The 22438-nt window shown below is 34.8% G+C and overlaps 15 protein-coding genes across 15 annotated transcripts; 5 read left to right on the forward strand and 10 right to left on the reverse strand. All coding sequences in view use genetic code 12, as the record gives it.

Annotated features, from left to right (window-relative positions):
• Positions 1-6: 6 nt before the first annotated feature.
• On the forward strand, positions 7-880 carry J8A68_002237 (uncharacterized protein; the record flags this gene model as incomplete). The annotated part of the gene is made up of 2 exons (XM_049405966.1): positions 7-287; positions 397-880. The coding sequence occupies 2 exons, from the start codon at positions 7-9 to the stop codon at positions 878-880; spliced, it is 765 nt and encodes a 254-aa protein (XP_049264455.1).
• Positions 881-1237: 357 nt separating this feature from the next.
• J8A68_002238 (uncharacterized protein) lies at positions 1238-1729 on the forward strand (the record flags this gene model as incomplete). The annotated part of the gene is made up of 1 exon (XM_049405967.1): positions 1238-1729. The coding sequence occupies one exon, from the start codon at positions 1238-1240 to the stop codon at positions 1727-1729; it is 492 nt and encodes a 163-aa protein (XP_049264456.1).
• A 57-nt stretch (positions 1730-1786) lies between these two features.
• J8A68_002239 (uncharacterized protein) lies at positions 1787-2017 on the forward strand (the record flags this gene model as incomplete). The annotated part of the gene is made up of 1 exon (XM_049405968.1): positions 1787-2017. One exon carries the CDS (start codon positions 1787-1789, stop codon positions 2015-2017), a length of 231 nt encoding a protein of 76 aa, XP_049264457.1.
• A 110-nt stretch (positions 2018-2127) lies between these two features.
• On the reverse strand, positions 2128-3645 carry J8A68_002240 (NAD-dependent succinate-semialdehyde dehydrogenase; the record flags this gene model as incomplete). Its single annotated transcript, XM_049405969.1, has 1 exon — positions 2128-3645. The coding sequence occupies one exon, from the start codon at positions 3643-3645 to the stop codon at positions 2128-2130; it is 1518 nt and encodes a 505-aa protein (XP_049264458.1).
• Positions 3646-4129: 484 nt separating this feature from the next.
• Positions 4130-5635, reverse strand: J8A68_002241 (NAD-dependent succinate-semialdehyde dehydrogenase; the record flags this gene model as incomplete). The annotated part of the gene is made up of 1 exon (XM_049405970.1): positions 4130-5635. The coding sequence occupies one exon, from the start codon at positions 5633-5635 to the stop codon at positions 4130-4132; it is 1506 nt and encodes a 501-aa protein (XP_049264459.1).
• A 331-nt stretch (positions 5636-5966) lies between these two features.
• On the reverse strand, positions 5967-7184 carry J8A68_002242 (TFIIH complex kinase subunit; the record flags this gene model as incomplete). The annotated part of the gene is made up of 1 exon (XM_049405971.1): positions 5967-7184. One exon carries the CDS (start codon positions 7182-7184, stop codon positions 5967-5969), a length of 1218 nt encoding a protein of 405 aa, XP_049264460.1.
• Positions 7185-7852: 668 nt separating this feature from the next.
• On the reverse strand, positions 7853-8404 carry UBC8 (E2 ubiquitin-conjugating protein; the record flags this gene model as incomplete). Its single annotated transcript, XM_049405972.1, has 1 exon — positions 7853-8404. One exon carries the CDS (start codon positions 8402-8404, stop codon positions 7853-7855), a length of 552 nt encoding a protein of 183 aa, XP_049264461.1.
• A 1127-nt stretch (positions 8405-9531) lies between these two features.
• Positions 9532-10254, reverse strand: J8A68_002244 (uncharacterized protein; the record flags this gene model as incomplete). Its single annotated transcript, XM_049405973.1, has 1 exon — positions 9532-10254. One exon carries the CDS (start codon positions 10252-10254, stop codon positions 9532-9534), a length of 723 nt encoding a protein of 240 aa, XP_049264462.1.
• A 227-nt stretch (positions 10255-10481) lies between these two features.
• Positions 10482-11399, forward strand: J8A68_002245 (transcription elongation factor DST1; the record flags this gene model as incomplete). The annotated part of the gene is made up of 1 exon (XM_049405974.1): positions 10482-11399. One exon carries the CDS (start codon positions 10482-10484, stop codon positions 11397-11399), a length of 918 nt encoding a protein of 305 aa, XP_049264463.1.
• Positions 11400-11523: 124 nt separating this feature from the next.
• On the reverse strand, positions 11524-13023 carry CYS4 (cystathionine beta-synthase; the record flags this gene model as incomplete). Its single annotated transcript, XM_049405976.1, has 1 exon — positions 11524-13023. One exon carries the CDS (start codon positions 13021-13023, stop codon positions 11524-11526), a length of 1500 nt encoding a protein of 499 aa, XP_049264464.1.
• A 285-nt stretch (positions 13024-13308) lies between these two features.
• PTR3 (Ptr3p) lies at positions 13309-15555 on the reverse strand (the record flags this gene model as incomplete). Its single annotated transcript, XM_049405977.1, has 1 exon — positions 13309-15555. The coding sequence occupies one exon, from the start codon at positions 15553-15555 to the stop codon at positions 13309-13311; it is 2247 nt and encodes a 748-aa protein (XP_049264465.1).
• Positions 15556-15781: 226 nt separating this feature from the next.
• Positions 15782-17293, reverse strand: J8A68_002248 (uncharacterized protein; the record flags this gene model as incomplete). Its single annotated transcript, XM_049405978.1, has 1 exon — positions 15782-17293. One exon carries the CDS (start codon positions 17291-17293, stop codon positions 15782-15784), a length of 1512 nt encoding a protein of 503 aa, XP_049264466.1.
• A 587-nt stretch (positions 17294-17880) lies between these two features.
• On the reverse strand, positions 17881-19479 carry J8A68_002249 (uncharacterized protein; the record flags this gene model as incomplete). Its single annotated transcript, XM_049405979.1, has 1 exon — positions 17881-19479. The coding sequence occupies one exon, from the start codon at positions 19477-19479 to the stop codon at positions 17881-17883; it is 1599 nt and encodes a 532-aa protein (XP_049264467.1).
• Positions 19480-19682: 203 nt separating this feature from the next.
• On the forward strand, positions 19683-21200 carry J8A68_002250 (uncharacterized protein; the record flags this gene model as incomplete). The annotated part of the gene is made up of 1 exon (XM_049405980.1): positions 19683-21200. One exon carries the CDS (start codon positions 19683-19685, stop codon positions 21198-21200), a length of 1518 nt encoding a protein of 505 aa, XP_049264468.1.
• A 33-nt stretch (positions 21201-21233) lies between these two features.
• SET6 (Set6p) lies at positions 21234-22412 on the reverse strand (the record flags this gene model as incomplete). Its single annotated transcript, XM_049405981.1, has 1 exon — positions 21234-22412. The coding sequence occupies one exon, from the start codon at positions 22410-22412 to the stop codon at positions 21234-21236; it is 1179 nt and encodes a 392-aa protein (XP_049264469.1).
• Between the last annotated feature and the right edge of the window lie 26 nt (positions 22413-22438).

The raw sequence follows: 22438 nt of genomic DNA on the forward strand, positions 1-22438 counted from the left end.
ATCATAATGGGAAGACATCCACTCAAGCGTAAAATTGTATCAGCGACACACTCCTCGCATCAACAACACCACCATCAACACCCACAACTGCGTGGTGCTCCACAACAAGTAAATACATATGTTCCCAATTTTCCACCAACAAAATATGGACCATCACCAGCTACATTAAAGAATTTCCCTTCCTCCATAGTGAATGGAGTAACGTTAGAGAATGGCCTTTATTCGCTCACATTTAAGTCGATTGCTTGTGTGGATTATGTGGATAATCAAGATATGATGAAATCCACGTTTAAACACTCAGAATTTGAACTTTCCCGAATCATAGAGAAAGACGTTGACTTTCCTGCTATGATAAAAGAACTCGAAAAGGATATTAATGTAGAAAANAGAGAGCAGAAAGAGAAAATTAGAAAGCGATGAAAGTGATAGAATTGGTAAATTACAAAAAGTCTTACAAGACGCTTTAGAGACTAAGCAAGTTTTGGGTGATTTTGAACTGAATTTAAAGGAACAAAAAATTATTGATGAAAACAAAGCTATAATTGTATCGAATAATAGATTCCATAGGGTAGAGAAACTCACTATTCCTGACTTGAAGATAGACAAAATAGAAGATGTAAAAAACCTCGACACGACTCCATATGATAAAGAAAATAAACAAGTGAGCAACCCGGGAGAAAACAAACAAGAAATGATAGAAGAAAAAGAAGAACCAGTTGGAGAACGTATAGAACAAAAAGTAGAAGAAAACGTACCTGTAGAGGTTGTAGAAAAGGTTGAAGAAAAGACAGAAATAGACATCGAAGAAAAGGTGAAAGAATATGTAGAAAGCGAGTTAGAAGAATATTTAGTAACTCCACCAGTATTAGGAGAAGAATAGAAGCCAACTAAAAGAGACCAGATGTATGTATTAGTTTCTTTCTATGTATAATATGTGTATATTATAAAACTTTAACTGTAACAAAACATAAACCTCTTTTCCCAATAGGCAGATCTGCGAAGCTAACACGTAAGAGTTATCTAGAAGATCAATTTAAACGCTCCTAACAACCCAGAATGTTTTTGAGAAACTAAGTGTAACGAGCACTGGACTACGCATGTTAGATTTACTACTGTTTGAGGGGGGGAGTATGGTTGTGTTCCTTGAACTTTATTTTGTTTTCCCCCCCTAACTGATTTGATAATTTATTGGTTTTATTAACAGCGGTTAAGTGCTTTTATAGTTCAATAGAATACAATGGAAGATTCAGAGGTAGCTAGATTACAAGACTGGATGCAAGAGCATCATCCTTCAATCGACTGGTCAGGTATGGACATGTCCATAGCTCCCATTCCAAATAAAAAGAAGCAAGTGGGTTTGCTCCAATTCTCTTTGGATGGAAGACAGTATGAACTTCAATGCTATAGGTACGTAGATGACAATGACAATGACAAGTTATTAAGAGCTCCAGGTAAGTTGGGTACAGATGCGGCAAGGGTCTTTGTTGACAAGATTTCAGAAAACTGTCCATTTGAAGTTAGCGAACGCTTGAAAAATGAATTGGCATATTCGATTGGTACTATTTTTAATAACAAACTTCAAATAGACAAATTGATTGAAGATCCTGAAAAATTGGGGAAAATATACGCTGAGATTGGCGTGATTGATGAAGTTTTAGAAACCGTTGAACGCTGTATCGAGGATCGAGGAGTGCTTGACGAAGAAATGGATGGCAGAGTGAGAGAATAAGTTGTGTATATTCTTCTTCATCTTCATTGCCTTAAAACTAGTAGCACTTTTAAGACGATGTATCGGAGAGTCGGCAAATTTAGTAAACTTTTCAATGATTTGAAAACCCAGATTTTGGAGGAATCCAAGAACGCTGACCTGAGGATAATGAAACAAATTGAGGAATATATGAGTCCTTTAATGAATAAAGAAAGCAATAAGGAAATTCAAACTGGTGATATCACAAACTTGACAAAAAACTTCGATTTGTTGCAGGTTAGCAAAGAAGTAGATAATTCCAAGGATTAGCTAAGGCGAATCACTATACGTTAGACAAGTGACTCTTCAGGGTCACAAGTATGTAGAAAACTAGTTAGAATAATGGTTTCTGTGAATCATGTGCATATATTACAATATAATTAAACATCCCCGATCACCACACTCTTTGTTACCAAATAATCATCCAATCCGTACTTAGAACCTTCTCTGCCGAACCCAGATTCAGCAACTCCACCAAACGGTAATGCGGCTTCAGAAATACCACCAGTATTAGCACCTATCATACCCACATTCAAAGCTTCTGCAACTCTAAATACTCTTCTAATGTCATTAGAAAAGAAATATCCCGCAAGACCAACATTGGTATGATTAGCCAATTGGATGACTTCTTCTTCCAGACTGAACTTAATTAATGGAGCCACAGGGCCGAATGTTTCTTCTTGAGTTATTAACATATCTGTACTCACATTACCGAGCACGGTCAAATCATGAAAGTGTTGACCCAATTCTGGGCGCTTGGATCCACCAAATAAAATATTTGCTCCTTTCAAAGTTGCATCTTCAATATGTTCCCTGACCTTCTTCATCGACTTATCATGAATCAAGGGGCCATGAGTCACACCATCAACTAGTCCATTTCCTAATTCAACAGTTTCATTCAATTTCGCGACTAGCTTGGTTGAAAACTCTTCATATACGTCTTCATGGACAAAGATCCTATTGGCGCAAACACATGTTTGACCACTTGATCTGAATTTAGAGGTGATTGCCCCTACTACAGCATCGTCGATATTAGCATCTTCAAAGACTATAAAAGGTGCATTCCCACCTAATTCAAAAGAAAGTTTCTTCAATGTTCCGGCGGCCTGTTTCATAAGGATTTTCCCCACTGCAGTGGATCCTGTGAATGATACTTTGTTTATTCCTGGGTGTGTGGTGATTAATTTCCCAACCCCTGCTGCGTCAGAAGATGGCAATATGTTAACTACACCAGCTGGGATGTTTGCCTGTTCACACAAATAACCCAATGCCAATGCTGATAATGGAGTTTCAGACGCTGGCTTGATTATAGATGTGCAACCGGTAGCAATTGCAGCTCCTAATTTTCTAGTTATCATAGCTAATGGGAAATTCCAAGGAGTTAAGATTCCACACACTCCAATTGGTTGCTTCATCGCCAAGATTCTATTTTTAGAATTCGATGAAGGGATTATATCACCATAAATCCGGGGAGCTTCCTCGGAGAACCATTTAAAGAAAGAGGCAGCATATTTCACTTCTCCTAATGCGTCAGCGTATGGTTTACCATTTTCTAATACCACAAGCTTGGCTAAATCCTCTTGGTTTTTCATCATCAAGTTATATAATTCTTCAAGTAATTCAGCACGGGATCTTCCTGAAGTTTTCTTAAATTTGTCAAATGAAATTCTTGCTTGGTCTATTGCTTGATTGTAATCCAGATCCGACATAGACTCTACTGTAGCTATTTTTCCTTCAGATAATGGTAATGCAGGATTGTTCACATCAAACTTTTCCCCGGATGTACTGGAAACCCAAGATCCATTAATAAAAGCTTTCGTTTTGAGCAATTCTGGATTTTTGAATGTCAGCAACACCTGGGCTGATGATGTAACAGTCGAATACAGTCTCCTAAACATGTTGTAGATAAGTATACTGAAATCGATAAAATGAAAAGAATAAAATTTGATCAATTTTCAGAGACTTTATATTGCGCTCGAAATTTTTCCGAGTTAGCGCAAATTTTCCTATTTGGGAAATTTGTCAATTTTATGGTTGCGAAAAACGTTCATACTTGCAAATGCTGGTCTCAATCTATACTTGCTACATTATTCAAACGTGAAGATGGTTAATTTCTTAAAGCTCTCTTCTGGAATCAATGCAAAGAAACCGTCATACTAGTGAAGAAACACCATTCCACGGTAGTTTAGAGTAAATTTAGGGCAAAGGGTGGCCTTTGGCCACTTTTCCTTATAAGACAAGCTTACAGAATAGTGGCTCACTACACTACTTATAAAGAGAGACTAATAGACCTCATTCCACAAATATGATGAATCGGACTGATGCGTACGATTTTCAGTAAAGTAAAAACGTATATTTCAAAAGCAATACAGGTAAATGAAACTAGACATTACCAATAACCAAACTCTTAGTCACCAAATAATCATCCAAACCGAATTTTGAACCTTCTCTCCCAAATCCAGATTCCGCAACTCCACCAAACGGGATTTCAGCTTCAGAAATCTCTCTAGAATTAGCACCCACCATTCCCACATTCATTGCTTCCGCTACTCTAAACACTCTTCTTAAATCATTGGAATAGAAATAACCACCAAGACCAACATTAGTATCATTGGCCAATTTGACAACTTCGTCTTCCAGAGTGAATTTAATCAATGGAGCAACAGGTCCAAATGTTTCTTCTTGAGTTATCTTCATATCGGTATTCACATTCCCAAGCACGGTTAAATCATGGAAATGCTCACCTAATTCAGGACGTTTTGATCCACCAACTAAAATCTTGGCACCTTTCGAAGTTGCATCTTCGATATGCTCTCTGACTTTCTTCATTGAATTATCATGAATCAATGGACCATGTGTCACACCGTCAACGAGTCCATTACCTAATTTGGTGTGTTTTAATTTTGCAACCAACTTAGATGAGAATTGATCATATATGTCTTCATGGACAAAGATTCTATTGGCACAAATACATGTTTGACCACTTGTTTCGAATTTGGATGCGATTGCTCCATCGACGGCTTCGTCAATATCTGCATCTTCAAAAACTATAAAGGGAGCATTTCCACCCAATTCAAATGAAAGTTTCTTCAATGTCCCAGCAGCTTGTTTCATAAGGACCTTTCCAACCGATGTGGATCCAGTGAAGGAGACTTTGTTGACTCCTGGATGTTCGGTAATTAATTTCCCAGCTTTGGAGGCATCGGAGCAAGGTAATATATTAACCACACCAGAAGGAATCTTGGCTTGTTCACATAAATAACCCAAAGCCAATCCTGATAGTGGAGTTTCAGAAGCCGGTTTTATCACAGAAGTACATCCAGTAGCAATTGCAGCACCTAATTTTCTAGTTATCATAGCTAATGGGAAATTCCAAGGGGTTAAGATCCCACATACACCAACTGGTTGTTTAAAAACTAGGATCCTATTTTTAGAATTTGAGGCTGGGATAATATCACCATAGATCCTGGGAGCTTCTTCTGAAAACCATTTGAAGAAAGAAGCGGCATATTCAACCTCAAAGATTGCATTTGCGTACGGTTTACCATTTTCTAATACTAGTAGTTTGGCTAAATCTTCCTTGTTTTCCATAACTAAATCATATAATTTTTCAAGCAAGTCTGCACGGGATCTTCCCGAAGTTTTCTTGAATTCTTCAAATGCAATATTTGCTTTCTCGATTGCTTGATTATAATCCAGTTCGGACATGGAATCGACGGTAGCTATTTTTCCTTCATCGGCTGGCAATGCTGGATTGTTTATGTCGAATTTCTCCCCTGTAGAACTGGAAATCCACTTACCATTAACGTAAGCTTTAGTTTTGATCAATTCTGGGTTTTTGAAAGTTTGTAATACTTGAGCTGATGATTTTATAGTAGAGCTTGGCATGCTTTAGATAGGTATACTTGAAGTATTGATAATACTGAAAATGAAATGGAACAGAAACGTAAATTCCAGGGTCTTTTATATTGCTGGCTGCAAAAAAAAAACATGTTTGCGCAAATTTGCTATATACGGACAAAGTTTATATAATTGCGAGAAACGTTTACGAGTGTCTATTATAAGCTATTGCTTCAATTATATTTGCTCCTTTGTTTCCAACTGGAATACACACAGGAGTCAGTTTCTTGATTCTTCTATTAACGTTTGGCTTAGATTGAAAGCAAAGAAACACTTCTTGCCCAGGTTGGAGACTGTATTGTGCAATTAATTGCGAAATCTATGTTTGCTCTTTTGTTTCTGGAGGAGCCGAAGATGCAGTCAACTTCTTAATTCTCTTGTCTATCAATTTCTTAGGATTCAAAGCAAAGAAGCACTTCTTATCAATTTCTTTGCTTTCCTCACGAGATGTCGTTTGGATATGTTTAGCAATCTTAATACATTTTCTAATTGTCCTTACGAGTGTTTCATATTGCTCTCTATGAGTTGATACTTTTGTCTCTTCATTCTCTTGAACCGCTTCTTCAGGGTTCCCATTCTCAGTTTTTTGATCACCATTTTCTTCTTCTTTCTTCACGACAGGCGTAGGAGTTTCTTCCTCGGCAGTTTCTTCCTTTATGACGTCTAATTTATCATCCTTTAAAAACTTTCTCTTTAAATATCTATCAGTAATTCTCTTATCACAATCATACATCGCTGCCAAGGCAATTTGGGGAGGCGTAAACAAGAAAGAAACATCACTTATAATTGCATATTCATTCAACCATTCTTTTGCCTTATTATATAGATTTCCCAAAGTATCAACCGAAACATCATACATTAATGGACTAGGATGGAGTAACTCAGCTTGAAAATCAAGAAAGAATCCATATAGTGGACGCATTGGGTGATGAACCAATAATGTGAATTTCAAGCTTTGTAGCACAATAAACTCTAAATCTAGGATATGAGAAGCTTCCGTCCCCTTTAGGGCTTTGACGAATGATTCTATTGATATGAAATAGTTTTCTGATTTTGCGGATAAGAATACACAAGTATATAGGATATTTTTGGGATGATATTCCATGACTGAATTTACAAGATAAAATTTCTTAAAGAATGAAGCTGCTGTAAGTTTGACTTGTGTTGGCATTTTAAAGAAATTACAAGTTTGGATTATATTCTTGGAATAAAAATTCAAATAAGTACATTCTTCTTCAAATGATAATATACTTTGTAGTTTTTCAGGATGAAGTAGATCATCATCTGGATCAGCTGTTGTGAATACTTCAGGATGATCCTTTTTGGCTTGTTGGTATGCTTGATCGAAATTCTGCTTGGCTTTTCGTTGGCCATGGGCATTGGCTCGCCTTTTGGCTGATTCTAGTTCGTCGTGAGTGTATGACCAAAGTGTGAATTGAGTTGACTTTCGATATAAGTCATCGTTGGTAATTCTTTGCTTCTTTTTTGGTGGAGGAGTTGCCTCTGTATTGTCTATAGGAACTTTTGCTGTAGCCATTTCTCTTTCTTTAGTTTACTTCTATCATATGAGTTCCTTCTAAAGGGGTTTATTAATTGCGATGCTTTTGATTATCGTTGTAGATTCCATCTAATGATTTGATTGAAAGATTACATGGGTTGAAAAAAAAAAGCTGAATTTCAATTCCGCTTTTCGTTGTGAGAAAGCAATTAAGCAGAGCAAGAGATACTATTACTATGAAATATTCTTATATATGTATGACAATAGATTTCTATACATGATATATATATATAAGTTATCTATTTTCAAATACATAGTTTTTTCTTAAAATTAATGGAATTGGGGGGGTTCTCTCTTCTTGTTATGGGTTCATTAAGCCACAATTCAAATGAGAGATAACCGCGTACAACACACAACAAGAGCAAAGATACAATAGCTAGCTAATTAGCTAGTAATAATTAAACCAAATAGAACATCTAATGCTCTCGTATACCTTCAAAAAGCAACACATGAAAAGGATAATAACAATATAAAAAAATAAAAAAAACCAGGATTATAATATATGACCAAAAATGATTAACTCCAAATGAAATACCAAAGGGATATAAAAATTAATAATTTATAAAAATAATGGAAATGCAAATAATAATGACGTTGGGGATACGGTAGAAGATACCGCAGTATCTACTACTTGTGGTATGAGTAACTTATGCATCAGATTCATCATCACTTGATAAGCTACCTACATCACTAAGCTCATCATCTTCTTCTTCATCACTTTTACTTTCATCTTTACCATTAGCTATTGAAATATGCTTGGCATATTCTTGAACATATTTCTTGACAGTTTCATTATACTTTTTCTCATCTTTTGTCATTAAAGTTGAAGCTTCGGTATTTAATGGATCACTTGGATTTGCATATCGTAATAAATGAGGTAAGAAATTCTCAAATATATTTAATAATCCAAACATTGGAGACCAAGTTTGATTAATGACATCTAAACAAACAGATCCCGAACCTTCATCTATATTTGGATGATAAATTTTATTTGTAAAACCTATTGAAGGTGATTTTATTGGATATTGATCAGGTAGTTCTACTCTTACTTTCCAAGTACCTCCTTCATAAGGGGTATCATTTGGTCCATGGAATATTACAAAGAATTGTTGTATGGAATCATTGATCAATGTAACATCATGATCACTCATCATTAATTCCATGACATCTTTTTCAATACGTCTTTTAGGTGTACTCATTTCTTATGGATTTGTGTAGATAACTTGTATGTGGAATCGACGGGGTATGCTTAATAGTAAGGGGGGTGGGTTCACTGTGGTTTTATAATTTCAATTGTGTGGAAAGCCAAAAGGGGGTTTGGAGGAAAGGGCGGCAATTACTAAATCCAAAAAAAGAAAATGTGTGGAGGTGGAAGGAGGAGGAGTTATCAGTTTTTGTGTCTGGAAGTTTCAGTTTAAATAAAACAACAGAACTGTCAAAGTTTTAGATCAAATTTAGTCTTCCTTTGGTTGAATGGTAGTAAATGAGTCTATTTAACAAAAGAGGTAAATTGTAAATCACTTTTAATAATTGTTTCAATATTTGTAACAAAGTAAGAATGAGAAAGAAAGAAAAGAAGATAAAGATAAAGATAAAATAAAAATGTAACAATAAAATTCCCTTTAGTTTTATTAAATTGTGTGACTTAACTTACTCATACTTAGTTTAAACACTCGGCAAAAATTATAAAGAATATGTAATGACTTTATTAAAAAATAGAACATAGGTTATTCAATTTCATGTCAAAACAGAATCCAACCTCCCCCCCCCTTGAAACGTCACATGAGACGACCTGGTCTACAATAAAAAGTATGACGTCAACTGATTTGTGACGCAAAAAAAAATTCTACAGACCTCTTTACATTTCCAATTCTATAAACGTCAAAGTCTATATACTCAAATATTGTGATTTTATATATAAATATCAAAGGTAAGTGAATGCCTTGAGGAGTGACTATAAACTGATTAACGAAGAAAACCCCGCAATATTTCTTGAATCTAAAAACTTCAATTCGGTAATTTAAACATCTGTCATCGGCTGAACACGACATTTCCCGGGTACCATTTTTACCCACTACAACGAGGCTACCACTCGGTTTGGTTTCTTGGCTCTGGATCAACATACAGTATATCAACTCGTAATACGCACATACATTATAGATAGCTTATTGACAACTATCTATATGATTAGTATTTATGAATTAAGTTCTTTCTATTATTTAGCAGCCAAACAAAAGTTAAATCAAAATTCGCCACCACTTTGTTTTTGGTGGTAAATAAACTTACCACCCCCTGTGTGCCCCCCCCTCTATCAGTTTATAGCATATTAATTACTTTCTATAATTTCTCCATAAGTTCCCTTTTCAATTTCTTCTTTCATTTTCAAAAGAATATTTTGTTGACTTTCATCCATTTCTTTAATTTGATCATTTGTTAATTGATTTACAACTCTTAATAAATTAACATGATCAATTGAAAGTTCATTTAAAGGAGGTATTCTTTTATTTAATGTCAATTCAATTAAATCTTGATTTGTAGTATTTGAAATCAATCCAAGTTCAACTAAAGCTAATGCTAATTGGGGGAATCTTTCAAGTAATAATTTAGTTGATTTTGGATTATCAACACTCATAGTCTTAATTTCTTTCATAATTTGTAAAGCAGTATTACTATCAACATTGGTTAAAATACTTGAAATGACTTGTGATGCATTTTGATTTGGATGAAGTTGAATTCCCAAAGGTAATGGAGGTAATTTAATTTTTGAATTTTCATTGTTATTATCAAATATATCATTAATAAATGAACATTTTAAAAATCTTCCATTTGGTAATGTCATATAATTCAAATTACGAACAGCTGATGATGCTGTTTCATGATCTCCATAATTAATTATCGCATATCCTTTTGATTTCCCAGTTAAGTCATCAAATAATAATTTTAAATCTAGTACCGGTCCAACTGATTTGGCTATTTGCATTACTTGTTCTTCACTATAATCAAATGGGAATTTCCCAATAGATACAGTTGTACTCTGTTTACTATCCATAGTTACTCTTTATCCTTTGTCTTCCTCTTTGGGTGTCTCTCACACGATCTCTCCTCTATTCCCTCACTAGAAAGATGACTTCACGGTTACTGGAATAATTTTTTTTTTCCATCGACGGGGTCTAGCCAGGGGAAGAAAATTCTCTTCCCAAAAACAATTCAATTGTCAACACTGTAAACCACCAGTATCCCCTAGCCCCCATATACACAAGTTCATCCTTCATCATCATGGATACCAAAGAGATAAAATCCACCATATCGAATCTCGAAAAGTCAACCGATATAACAACAATCCTTAAATTATTAAATATCTTAAATGATGGAGTTAAACCAACTGAGAAACTTCTTAGAGAAACAAAAGTAGGGGTAGCTGTCAACAAGTTTAGAAGTCATGACAATACAGAAGTTAACTCTTTGGTTAAAAAGATGATTAGATCTTGGAGAGATGCTGTACAACATGAAAAAACATCCAAAAAGAAAGCTATTGCTGCTGGTAAGAGTCCAAGTAATACTTCTACTCCAACTTCTAGTGCAGTTTCAACTCCTGCATCATCTGCTAATACTGGTGCTGCTACCGTTCCTGGAACAAATTCTAGGTTCCATCAAGGTCCACGTAATCCAAAAACAGATGGGGTTAATATTTCCCTATATGATAATCCAACTAGAAATGCATCTGTTAGTGCATTGTATACATCACTTGCGGTTGAAAGAGATGACCCTCCGGAACGTATATTAGCCGTAGCATCCGAAATAGAAACAGAAGTATTCAAGAGTGAATATCTGAATGTGAATGATTCTTATCGTAATAAACTTAGAAGTTTTACTATGAATCTTCGGAATAAAAAGAATCCAGAATTAAGAGAAAGATTACTTACTAAAAAGATCTTACCTTCTACATTTATTAAAATGACTCCCAATGAAATGGCTCCAGAATCATTAAAGAAAGAAATTGAAAAATTACATAAACAAAATTTATTTGATGCTCAAGGCGCTACTGAAAAGAGAGCAGTTACTGATAGATTTACTTGTGGGAAATGTAAACATAAGAAAGTTAGTTATTATCAAATGCAAACAAGATCTGCGGATGAACCTTTAACTACTTTCTGTACTTGTGAGAACTGTGGTAATAGATGGAAGTTCTCTTAGAAATTAAGTTATTTTTAAATATAATATCTCTTCATCATCCACTTGTATTACTTCTTATTTAATATACATTAATCGCCTATACAAAAATCTCTAAAGAACTTTTTTAAATTGTCAAAATCATTGTCTAAAATACAAGATTCTTAGTCAAGTAAGAAACTAAATCAACTTTGGTAACAATTTGAACTGGTTTCAAATCTTCATCAGTAATAATGGCATTAGAATTGGTTTCAAAGAATTTATTCAATACAGTCAACGGAGTATCTAAAGTAATTGGTTCATAACTTCTCTTGGTGAAACCAGATTGTTTGGTAATAGTAAATGATTTTTCAAAATCTGCCAATTTTCTGAAATCAATAATAATAGAACTGATAGAATTTGTCATTTGAATCTTTTTAGTAGATAATGATTTCAAAATCTTTGAAAGAGTAATCAAACCAACTAAATTACCCGCTTTATTCAAAACTGGTAATTGATCAAATCCATTAGTTTGTAATAAATCAAAAGTCTTAGCAACAGTGTCACCGACGGTAACAGTAACAACTGGAGCCTTTCCGGCAACTAAATCTCTAATGGTCTTAGTACTCAAGAATTCATCAGTCTTATTAGTAGCTTGAGTTTCTTCAACTTGGAATCCATTAGATTTCATCCATTCATCATCAGCAAATTTAGATAAGTAAGATCTAATAGAATCTGGGAAAACAACAACGACAACATCATCTTCAGTCAAATCCTTAGCAACATCTAATGCAGCTTGTAATGCAGATCCAGAAGATCCACCAACTAAAATACCTTCATCTCTAATAATTCTTCTTGCTAATTTAAATGATTCAGAATCATTGGTCTTAATCCAATGATCAACATATTTTCTATCCAAAACATCTGGAACGAAATCATATCCTATACCTTCAACTAAATAACCTTCAGTAGATTGGTTTAAGGCTTCAGGTTGGGCCAAAATAGAACCTTCAGGATCAGCACCAGTGACATGAACTTTTGGATTCTTTTCTTTTAAATATTTAGAAATACCAGAAATAGTACCACCAGTACCAGCACCAGCAATCAAATGAGTGACTTTCCCTTCAGTTTGTTCCCAAATTTCATAACCAGTACCATAATAATGAGCTAATGGATTAGCTTCATTAGAATATTGATCCAAGATAACTGAATTTGGAATTTCTTTTTCTAATTTCTTAGCAACACCAATATGAGATTCCGGAGCATCCCAAGCAGCTTCAGTTGGAGTTCTAATAATTTCAGCTCCGAGGGCTTTTAATACTGAAACTTTTTCATTTGACATTTTTTCAGGTAAAGTAATAATAGTTCTATAACCTTTAACAGCACCAACAAGAGCTAAACCAATACCGGTATTACCTGAAGTTGGTTCAATTAAAGTATAACCTGGCTTAATTCTACCGGTCTTTTCTGCTTCTAAAACCATATTCTTGGCAATTCTATCTTTAATAGAACCTCCAGCATTGAATAATTCAACTTTGGCATACATCTTGGCTTTAATGCCATATGATTGTGGGATTTTGTTTAATTTGATTAATGGAGTGTTTCCAATGAGGTCTAAGACGTCATTGTATACTGGTGGTGGAGCAGTAGTAGGAATAGCTGAAGACATGGCTAATGTGAAGTCTATTTACTTATAATATGATTAATGAAGAAATGGAAAAAGAAAAACCCCGTGGATCTTTAAATTAATTTTTTTTTTCTCTTCTTGTAATTAATTTCTCTTCTTGTAATTAACTTATTCTTCTCTTTGTTCGTTTAAGCATTTTTTTAGTTAAGGCATTTTAAGAATTGTGGCATCGCATTCTTTTTCTTCTGTATGTATATTGTGTAATCTCACATGCAGGAAAACAACCCACTTATGGGGACGGCTATCAACGGGTAAAGTAGATGATTATTATATACTAATAATCTTACATTTAATAACTTCAGGATCTTCTCCTGGAACACCTTTTGTAAAATCAAATATTGAAAATACTCCCTTTCTATCAACAGTGAAAACTTTCCCACCGTCAGGTGAAAATAATACTGATGCGGCTTCACTAAATCTTTCAGCATTAGCAACTTCTCCTAATAAGACAACAATCTTCTTGGCTGTTGAAGTAGTTGATAATTTGGTCTTGAAATTTGATCCTGAAAGAAGATATAGACTACCATCTTTAGCTAAAAATACAATTCCATCACCAGTGGGGGAAATAGTTGCTTTATGAACTAATGAACCTACTTCAGGAATTCTCATAATTGTCTCTGCTGAAATTATTGAAGAATATTCTTCTTCTTCCAAACTATTAACACTATTTTGAAAACTATAATTATCAATATTAGCAACCGCTCTTTTGGAATCAATCATAGCTCCATCCAATCTAATAATTATAGGAGGTCTACTTTTTAATGAACATGATGTAATTACAATTGTATTTGAAAACATATTTCCAAATTTAACATCTGTCATACCTTCAGTAGACATCATTAAATCACTATCAGCTTCAGTCTTATCATCACCAACAATTTCCCCATTCTCATCATCATTTCTTGTTCTCCTAGCGGTTTTATAAACAAAATCAGACCAAATTAATCTTGGTTTTCTATAATTGTCTTCTTTATCATTATTACTCTTTAATTTAATCACCAAATATCTTGATTCCCACAGGGTTCCACAAATTAAATGAGATGAAGAAGCATTGAAATTCAATATTTTAATTGGGTCTCGATATGGAATTGTAATTGTCATAGGATTGACTGCGTCAAGATATGAATTAACTCCAGTCAGAATTATTCTATGTAATATCACAAATGGTTGTTCCTTTGCTGTAACTCTTTCCTTGGCAGTTATACCACAAGCAATCAATGCTTCATTTGGTGAAACTGAAATACATCTGATTGGGAAATTGGTTAAATATGTATATATAGATTGACCCATTTTATAAGATGATGAACGATTCAAATTATATACTCTCATTATACCTCTTGTCCCAGAAATGACTAAGTAATTTTTAGTCAAATGACAATAAATTTGATCCCAATGTTGTAATCTCTTTTTGATCTCTTCTGGACTGCTATTTGGATTTTGATATTCTGTTTTTGAATTAAAATCATTTCTAATTATAATTTCTTTAGGATGGATAACAACTGGTTCATTTAAATTATTCAATGATTCACTAAATTCTCCACTCAGTTTCCCACAACATATCAATTGTGGTTTAGCCGACACCTTTGTCGGTCCACTAAGAGGAACAATATATTCATAAACTTCCCATCTTTTAGAATTAATCAATACAAATCGAGTTATTTCCTTTCCCGTACTGAAATCAAGATATGAATGAATATAAGTACTTATAGCTTTCTTAATTGATCCCAGTTTAAATGGGAAATTGAATTTAAGTTGTTGAGTTGGGAATGAACTCAATTTTCTATGAAATGGGAAACATTTAGTGAAATTATATTCTTTTTGTTCACTTATACTTTGTAATAAATTCTTTTCAAAACTTAAATAATCAGGTGGAATATATACTGAAGAAGGATCAATGGATCTAGCTTCAACATGAATCATATCCTTTTGAGCTCCCGGTGAGATCGATACTGTAGATTGAAACAGAGTGGTTGTGAAATTCGTTGGTTGACGATCCAATGCAGTACTGGTTGCTGTAATATCAATTGGTTGAACTTTAGATTCTTTTGATACTGATTTGCCCCTAGCCGTTATTTCTCCAGAATATTCTTCCTCTTTAGCAAATTTGTAAAACAAACTAAGCAAATCCATAGACTCTGACAGTTGTTGTTGTTGCTGCTGTTGTTGTTGTAAGCCATCTCCTCCTTCTTCATTAACACTCCCGCGTTTTCCGGATGATCGACGACGTCTAGCTGAAGCAGCACTTATCAGAACATGGGATGCTGCAGATGCTTGTGAATTTAATTGGTCTATAAGTCTATAAAGCTCTCTGAGGGGCTTAATTTCGGATAATAAACTAACGTCGGCACTTTTACAATTTGGACAAACATTCCCATCATTTAAAAGAAAACTTGATTCAGAAACTAAACATCCACATGTTAGAATTGATGCATCTTGAATTGGAGTTGTTTGGGTTGCACCTGGAAATCTCAATAGATTTTCCAAATGTGATATATTTATCCTCTCCATTTGCATGACACAAGGTGTTTGACAAGGGAGGTACTGTAGCTTTCACTTGGTGATTAATCTTCTGGTGGACCCTTTGTGCGTGAAGTGAGAATGGAATTTGATAATTTGGCTGCAGCAGAGCGACAAAATCGAAAAAAGCGCAATTTTGAAATATTGTAAGAAAATACCTATTTTCAAGATTAAACTACAAAATACGATATACACACTAATTATAGAAACATAAGACTAACAGCTACTTCTCATCTTTGTCTGGTCTTTCATTTAAATTCACACTGTTTCCATTATACGTATCAATCCCATCAGCATCGTGTAAAGTTTGAATTCTCATTCTAGAACTAGGTCTAGGAGTAGATGAACGGCTATTGAATGCTGATGAAATGTTAGGATCGGCAATTAATGGGGAATCTGATCTCGAAAACTCATTAGGAACCGGATGTTCTATATTAAGTAAAGATGAGGACCTATTATCCAATGACAAAAGTGGTCGAGTATCTGCAATGGGGAGATTAATTGGCTCATCGTCATTCTCAACGCGGCTGGAAGCATCCGATGCTGGATTGTTAAGTGGATGATACTCAGTGCTATCAACTCCATAATCAAAGAATGAATATAGGATTCCACCAAGTTTTCCCACTGCTCCAAAGACTCGACCGAAAATACCTGGCTTTTCGACTCCAGCTTCTGATGCTCCATCGTCATCAGATTCGTAATAGATAGGTTTTAAAATCAAGGCTGATCTCGGTGTCAATTCAAGTTCTTCTAATGAACTTAATTCCTGTTCTTTTGTAAATGTGATTCTTGGAAGCATAGGTCTATGAAATGCATAATTTGAAGGATGATGGGAATTTCTGGCAAAGGATGGCATGCTTGAATCGGAAGGAATGATTTGGATTTCTTCATCTAACCAAGTTCTCACGTCTGACAATTTATCCGTGGCGTTGAATTCTTGTTTTATTGAACTTCCATCAAAGAGTTTGATGGATAATACACATATACCTTCTTCAGAGACTTGTTTTGTCTTTGGAAGTAGTTGTTCTTGTTCTGAGTCATCGTTGCTGTGAAGTAATCGTTGTTGTTCTTGACTTCTAAGAAGAAGCTCTTTCCTGTCAGCGTCCAACAATGCTCGTAACCGATTTCTTTCTTCTCGTTGTTCCTTTCTTAGCCTGGCAACTTGTTCTTTGTGCTTCTGCACGTCTCGTTCGTGTGAACTGGTTGGTTTAGTCTCCATTGAGCTTGCCTCTGCCCTGCTTGTCACTGGGTGGGATTGTTGTGCCAGAGGTGACTCAGTTCTTGAAGTTGATTCTGGTTGTTGTTGTGGTGCTGATTGTGGTGGTTGTGGTAGGTGTTGTTGACTGGAAGTGCTATCGGCAGCCTCGGATGCAGCTAAACTAGTAATAATCTCCAAAAAATGATCCTTACTATTAGAATCATTTATAATGGCAAGAACCTTACCTTGTTGAACAATATAGAAACTAGGTACAATTAAATCCTTGAATATTTGATTAAAGAACATATATTCAGTGCTACCTTTTAATAACTTCAATAATACAAATTGTTGACCTAATAAGCTTATTATATTGTCATCATCATCAACAAACTTGTGAAGGAATTCTTTGCTGATCCCATCTGCTTCATCTGCTTCTCCCTGTGCCAAGAATACAAATAAGGGTTTATTTTGTTGAATAGTAGCTTGTACTGCCTCTTGAACGGAAGTATTAAATAAATCAACAAGAGATTGGGACATTCTGGGGAACAATAGTAAAGTCGATATCAAATACTTTTAGTATTTATAGATTTGTTGATATGGGATATTCTTTGTTGGAAAAGAGGAATAAAAGAAATGTGGCAGTGTGGTTGTAAGGTGGGGGAGAGGATAGTACGGGAAAAAATTAGAGTTTGGGTTAGAAACAGTTTTTCGTTCAATTCAGGGCGAGGGTGAGAAATAGTACAGAGCGGACTCCCCCAGAAATCGTATTAATTTAACACAAAATTAGTGACCACAATCCCTTTACGCACGACAGAAAAAACTGTTGTGACCTAAGCCAATGTGATGTGGCACTGGATTGTCGCAAGACAAGTTAGGGCTAGAGTGTCCCTTTTAAAAAGAACACTTGTTCATTAGTGAGATTAAACCCTTGTCAAAATGGATAAGCGGTAATTAAATTTCAATTCAATTAAATTAGTTAACTCGCATGCTGACACAAAATGCAAAAACCATGTTCCGAACTCGGCACTATCAATTTTGACATGGACTCTATATGTATTGAACTTCCTGTTGCAAAATAGTAAAACTACATTTGAACTATATCTATGGATTAATGAAATATAAAATTAAAAGAATTTAGCAGGATCAAATTCTAGTAAATCAATCTCAATATTGGAAATATTAGATTGGGTTTGTTCAAGAAGTTGCTCTTTAGCTTTTTCTATATTCAACATTTGAGATTGTTTGTATTGGGTGAATAACAGATCATACAGATGTTCAATATATGTCATATGTTTATCCAATTCCTCAATATGCTTATTCTTTTTAACCAATAACAGTTTCAAATATTTATTCTCAAATTTAACTTTTGCAGATTCACTCTCAAGATATTCAATAATTTTATCAAATTTAGATACTTCTTGATCTACCTTTACATTTGCACTTGCTGAAGATTCCAAACGATTGAGTTTTGAGGTAAGAACTTCAATCTCATTCTTCAAAGAATCAATAATTGTCTTATCGGTCTTTTGCAATTCTTGCCAATTGACTGGTACGTTAACCAATCTAGTCTTATTCGCCTTGGCTGTAGTTGTTATTTTCTTAACTTCATTAGCATAGTTTAATGTCTGATGAGTCTCTTCGAAATCAATTGGAGAAACACAAAATATCATACACGTCTTTGAATTTCCTGATAAATTCTCTTTCAATATATAAGTCAATGCTGATTCACGATACGGTACAAGAACGTTTGGTTTAGATGGATTCTTAGTTGCCAATAGATTTATACATCTTCCGAGAACAGTCAATGATTTATTAATCAATGTCCCTTCTTTTATTCTATCTTTTTGTCCGTATAATTTAGTCTTTGAAAGTCTTTCTGAACCGGCAAGATCTACTAACTTGATATTTGAAATCATTTCTTCTGCTGCATCACCTAGGTCCAGTTCCCCATTCACTGACTCAAATCTGGTTTGTTTCAACGTAAGAGTTATAATGGCATGGGATCTAGAACTAGTATCATTCATTGAAGTTGAAGCTGTTGATCTAGCGTGGTTCCCTTTGCTCAATAATTGCAAAAAATGATTATAATCACTAATACGATGCTCAAGGACATTTTCGACATAGGGACCAGTTTGAGGATGTTCTCTAACTTTGCATTTCACTGAACTTCCTCCATTCCCTAATAAATCTTTTACCTGTTCATTGTAGATTTCTACATATGATAATTTAAGTTCACAATTAATTCTTTGATGAACAGAAATTTCCATCTGTTTTAGTATATCCTTCATAAGCAATGGGATTATTCCTGGCTCTCTTTTGTTCCCCATCATGGTATAGGTCTTCCCAGAACTTGTTTGTCCATATGCTAATAAACATACATTATAACCTTCGAATAAATGAGTTAAAAGTTCTGATCCTGTTTTGTCATAATATTTCTTATTGTCTGTGAAATTTGGATGTTGCTTGTCAAATGACCATACACATTCATCAAAGTAATAAATCTTCCTCTCTTCAGTAGAAGATGTCAGCCTACTGTTACTACCACTACCATTCCCTCCTGGTGTTGCAGATTTGGGTACTTCTAGAACTAGCTTTTTTGGATCATTTGTTGGCATGGAAACTAAACATGATGGTTCGGGGATGTTGTCATTCTTAGTTAGCTCCCTCGGTAATAGCGGCCTCACGCGAACTGTGACTTTGATATTATTGGATTCCTCTGACATATGTCTATAAAAAGTCTCTGAAGAAGAAGAAGAAGAGTTGCTTATGGAATCAAAAAACACCGAAAACTGAAAAATGTAAACAAAGACCGGAATTAACAATTGCGCTCACATGACCAATCATTTCCGGGATTTCTCCCAGTTTGAACAAAAATCCCGAGATGAGCAACCATCAAATACAATCATACAAAGAATAAGCACCAGCAATGAGTGGAAACTACAAATTTCTAGTTCTTAATCCTTCGCCTGAGAACTTGGATCAGATATTTCAAAAGGCAAATCTCCAAAACTCCAAAAATGGTCCATTTGAAGCAACTGTTTTATTAGGTGATGTATTACCTGAAACTGCCACTGAATTCCCGACTACTAAACTTGATGGAGCTACATATTTCGCTGAAGGAAAGCATGGGTTGTCAAACACTATTCATTCAAGTTCCAGTGAATCGGATTTAGTCGATGTTAGCCCCAATTTGACATTCTCTAAGTCATTGGTAAACATTGTCAAGTTGACTAGCGGACTTGTACTCATGCTAGTATCTGGGTCAGCTACAGCTGATGAAGAATCTCTATTGGCCGAGGTAAAGAAAATAAACATCAAGGTAGATATACTAGTGACATATGAATGGCCGAATTCCATTGCTGCACTTGAGCAATTAACTCTCGTTGGACATGACACTATTGACAAAATTTCAAAGATTATTAAACCAAGATATCATTTTGCAGTTGGAACTGAGTCAGGGAAATTCTTTGAGTTGGAACCGTTTAGTTGGGATACAGGAGAAGTTACCCGTTTCATAAGTTTGGGACAAGAAGGTAGTGATGAGAAATGGTTTTATGCATTTTCGATGAATATAAATAGAGATTTGATACAAGATGAAATTCCAAATTTAAGAACGAACCCATTCACAATCGAATCAAGGAAACGACAGCACGTACATGAAGAAGCAGGTGATAAGGAAGGTGAAACTGTGACTATAAAGAAACCAAAAGTGGTCTCTCCTGAATCGTGTTTCTTCTGTTTATCGAATCCCAAAACAGAAACGCATATGATTGTTTCAATTGGAACTTATTTATACATGACAATCGCCAAAGGTCCATTAACTAGATCAACCCAAGAATTACCATTTTCTGGACATGGTATACTTGTTCCAATAGAGCATATTCCTAGTATACGATCGAAATATGAAGATGTATACCAGTCCCCAGTCTATCAAGAAATCTTAAAGTATCAAAATAACCTAGTCCAGGCATTTGCCAAACAGAGGCCGCAGGATAGATTAATTTTCTTTGAAGTCAGTAGGTCAACTAATGTCCACTATCATGTCCAATTTTTGCCAATTGGTGTCACCGTGGTTGATAAATTTGTCAATTCTTTGAAAATGAGAGCCAGGCTAAACAATGAGAAATTCGTCAAGAATCATAAATTGGAATTCAAGCATTTTAACAAACAAGATGACCCAGAATTGCTATCTATTATGAACAAATCGGATTATGTCATGTTTACCGTGGGTACACCCAATGATGAGGAGAAATCGATTTATATTTCCGAATTGGCGGATAGCGACAAGCCCATAGACATGCAGTTTCCAAGAAGAGTATTGGCGCATACGTTGAACTTACCAAAGAGAGTTTATTGGGATAAATGTCAACAACCTAAGTTGAAAGAAATTTCCGATTGTGAGGAGTTTAAAAAGTTCTTTCATGAATTTGACATTACATCTTAGAATAAATACAATTTGTACTATTAATTATACACTTTACTTTGCCTCTAAGTCAGCTTCACATTTGTTGCAAGCACAATCAAAAAACCATTCACTTAATTCCTTTCTTCTTGTCTCTACCGATTCATCCAAATAATTTCCGTAATTGATACATAATTCTTCTCCTGGCAATATATCTCTTAAAGTTCTAAACAGAAGTTTGTTAGTGTCCATAGTTTTCACAATATTGGGTGCACATGAATGATTGAAAAATGATGCCGACGGATATACACCAAATCCAAAAAATTCCTTGTCTTCCGTTGGATTAGAGGTTTCTGACCAGATTCCAAACGCGTTTGATAAATTCTTTCCTATTATTGCTCTAACATGATCTGGATTGATGAATTTTTGAAGATGACTTGAACATGTTAACTTGAGAAATTTATATATGTTGATATATGAATATAATAAATATGGATATTTCTTGACTTTTTCCATTTCGACAGATTGAAGGAGATTGAAAAGACTCAACTCGGTATTTGTATTTACAGTATCCAAACTATCGATAATGGTGCTCTTCAGAGAAGTGGACGTAACATCCTGCTTGTACATTTGAAACAAAACCCCAATCACGTATTTAATCTCTAAATATTCAGCTTCATCTAATCTCGGTATCATATTAGCTCTTTTAGATTGTTTCATAGTACCTAACTTCTGTTCCCAAATTGCAACATTCTTCCATTCTTGTGCAGCTACTACTTCCAATGGTTGACTTGGATCTGGCTCACGTGGGCCAATTTCGGGTGTACTTAAACCCATAAGATAACACTTCTCGAGTTGCAATAGATTTTCCAAGTAGACACCATTCACATCTTGGTCCATAAACAGATCCTTACACTCTTCAGTACAAAAAAATAAAGAACATGCATCCTTTCCAAATTTCTTTGTGAGCTTAACTTTAAGGGTTTTCCCGTCAAAATACCTAAAACACTCTTGACAAACCTCTTTCTTAAATGGTTTTGAGATAGTTGAACTCAAAGGAGAATCACATCTATGCACAACGGTACCTTTGGGGATGTGGCCACTTGCAAAACATCCTCTTCCTCCATACTTGGTTTCATGTATCACAAAAAGGGGCGATATGAAAATCTCCTCCACATTGATAATCTTCTCATGATGCTCATCTTCTGATTCTACTAAGGTCGACTGTTCACTCGGTACTTCTGTGTCTGACATGTTCCTGTAAATGTGTATATATGTAA

Source organism: Hemisphaericaspora subhashii (assembly GCF_019202705.1).
Source record: "Hemisphaericaspora subhashii strain CBS 10753 chromosome Unknown scaffold91, whole genome shotgun sequence".
Lineage (NCBI taxonomy): Eukaryota > Fungi > Ascomycota > Pichiomycetes > Serinales > Debaryomycetaceae > Hemisphaericaspora > Hemisphaericaspora subhashii.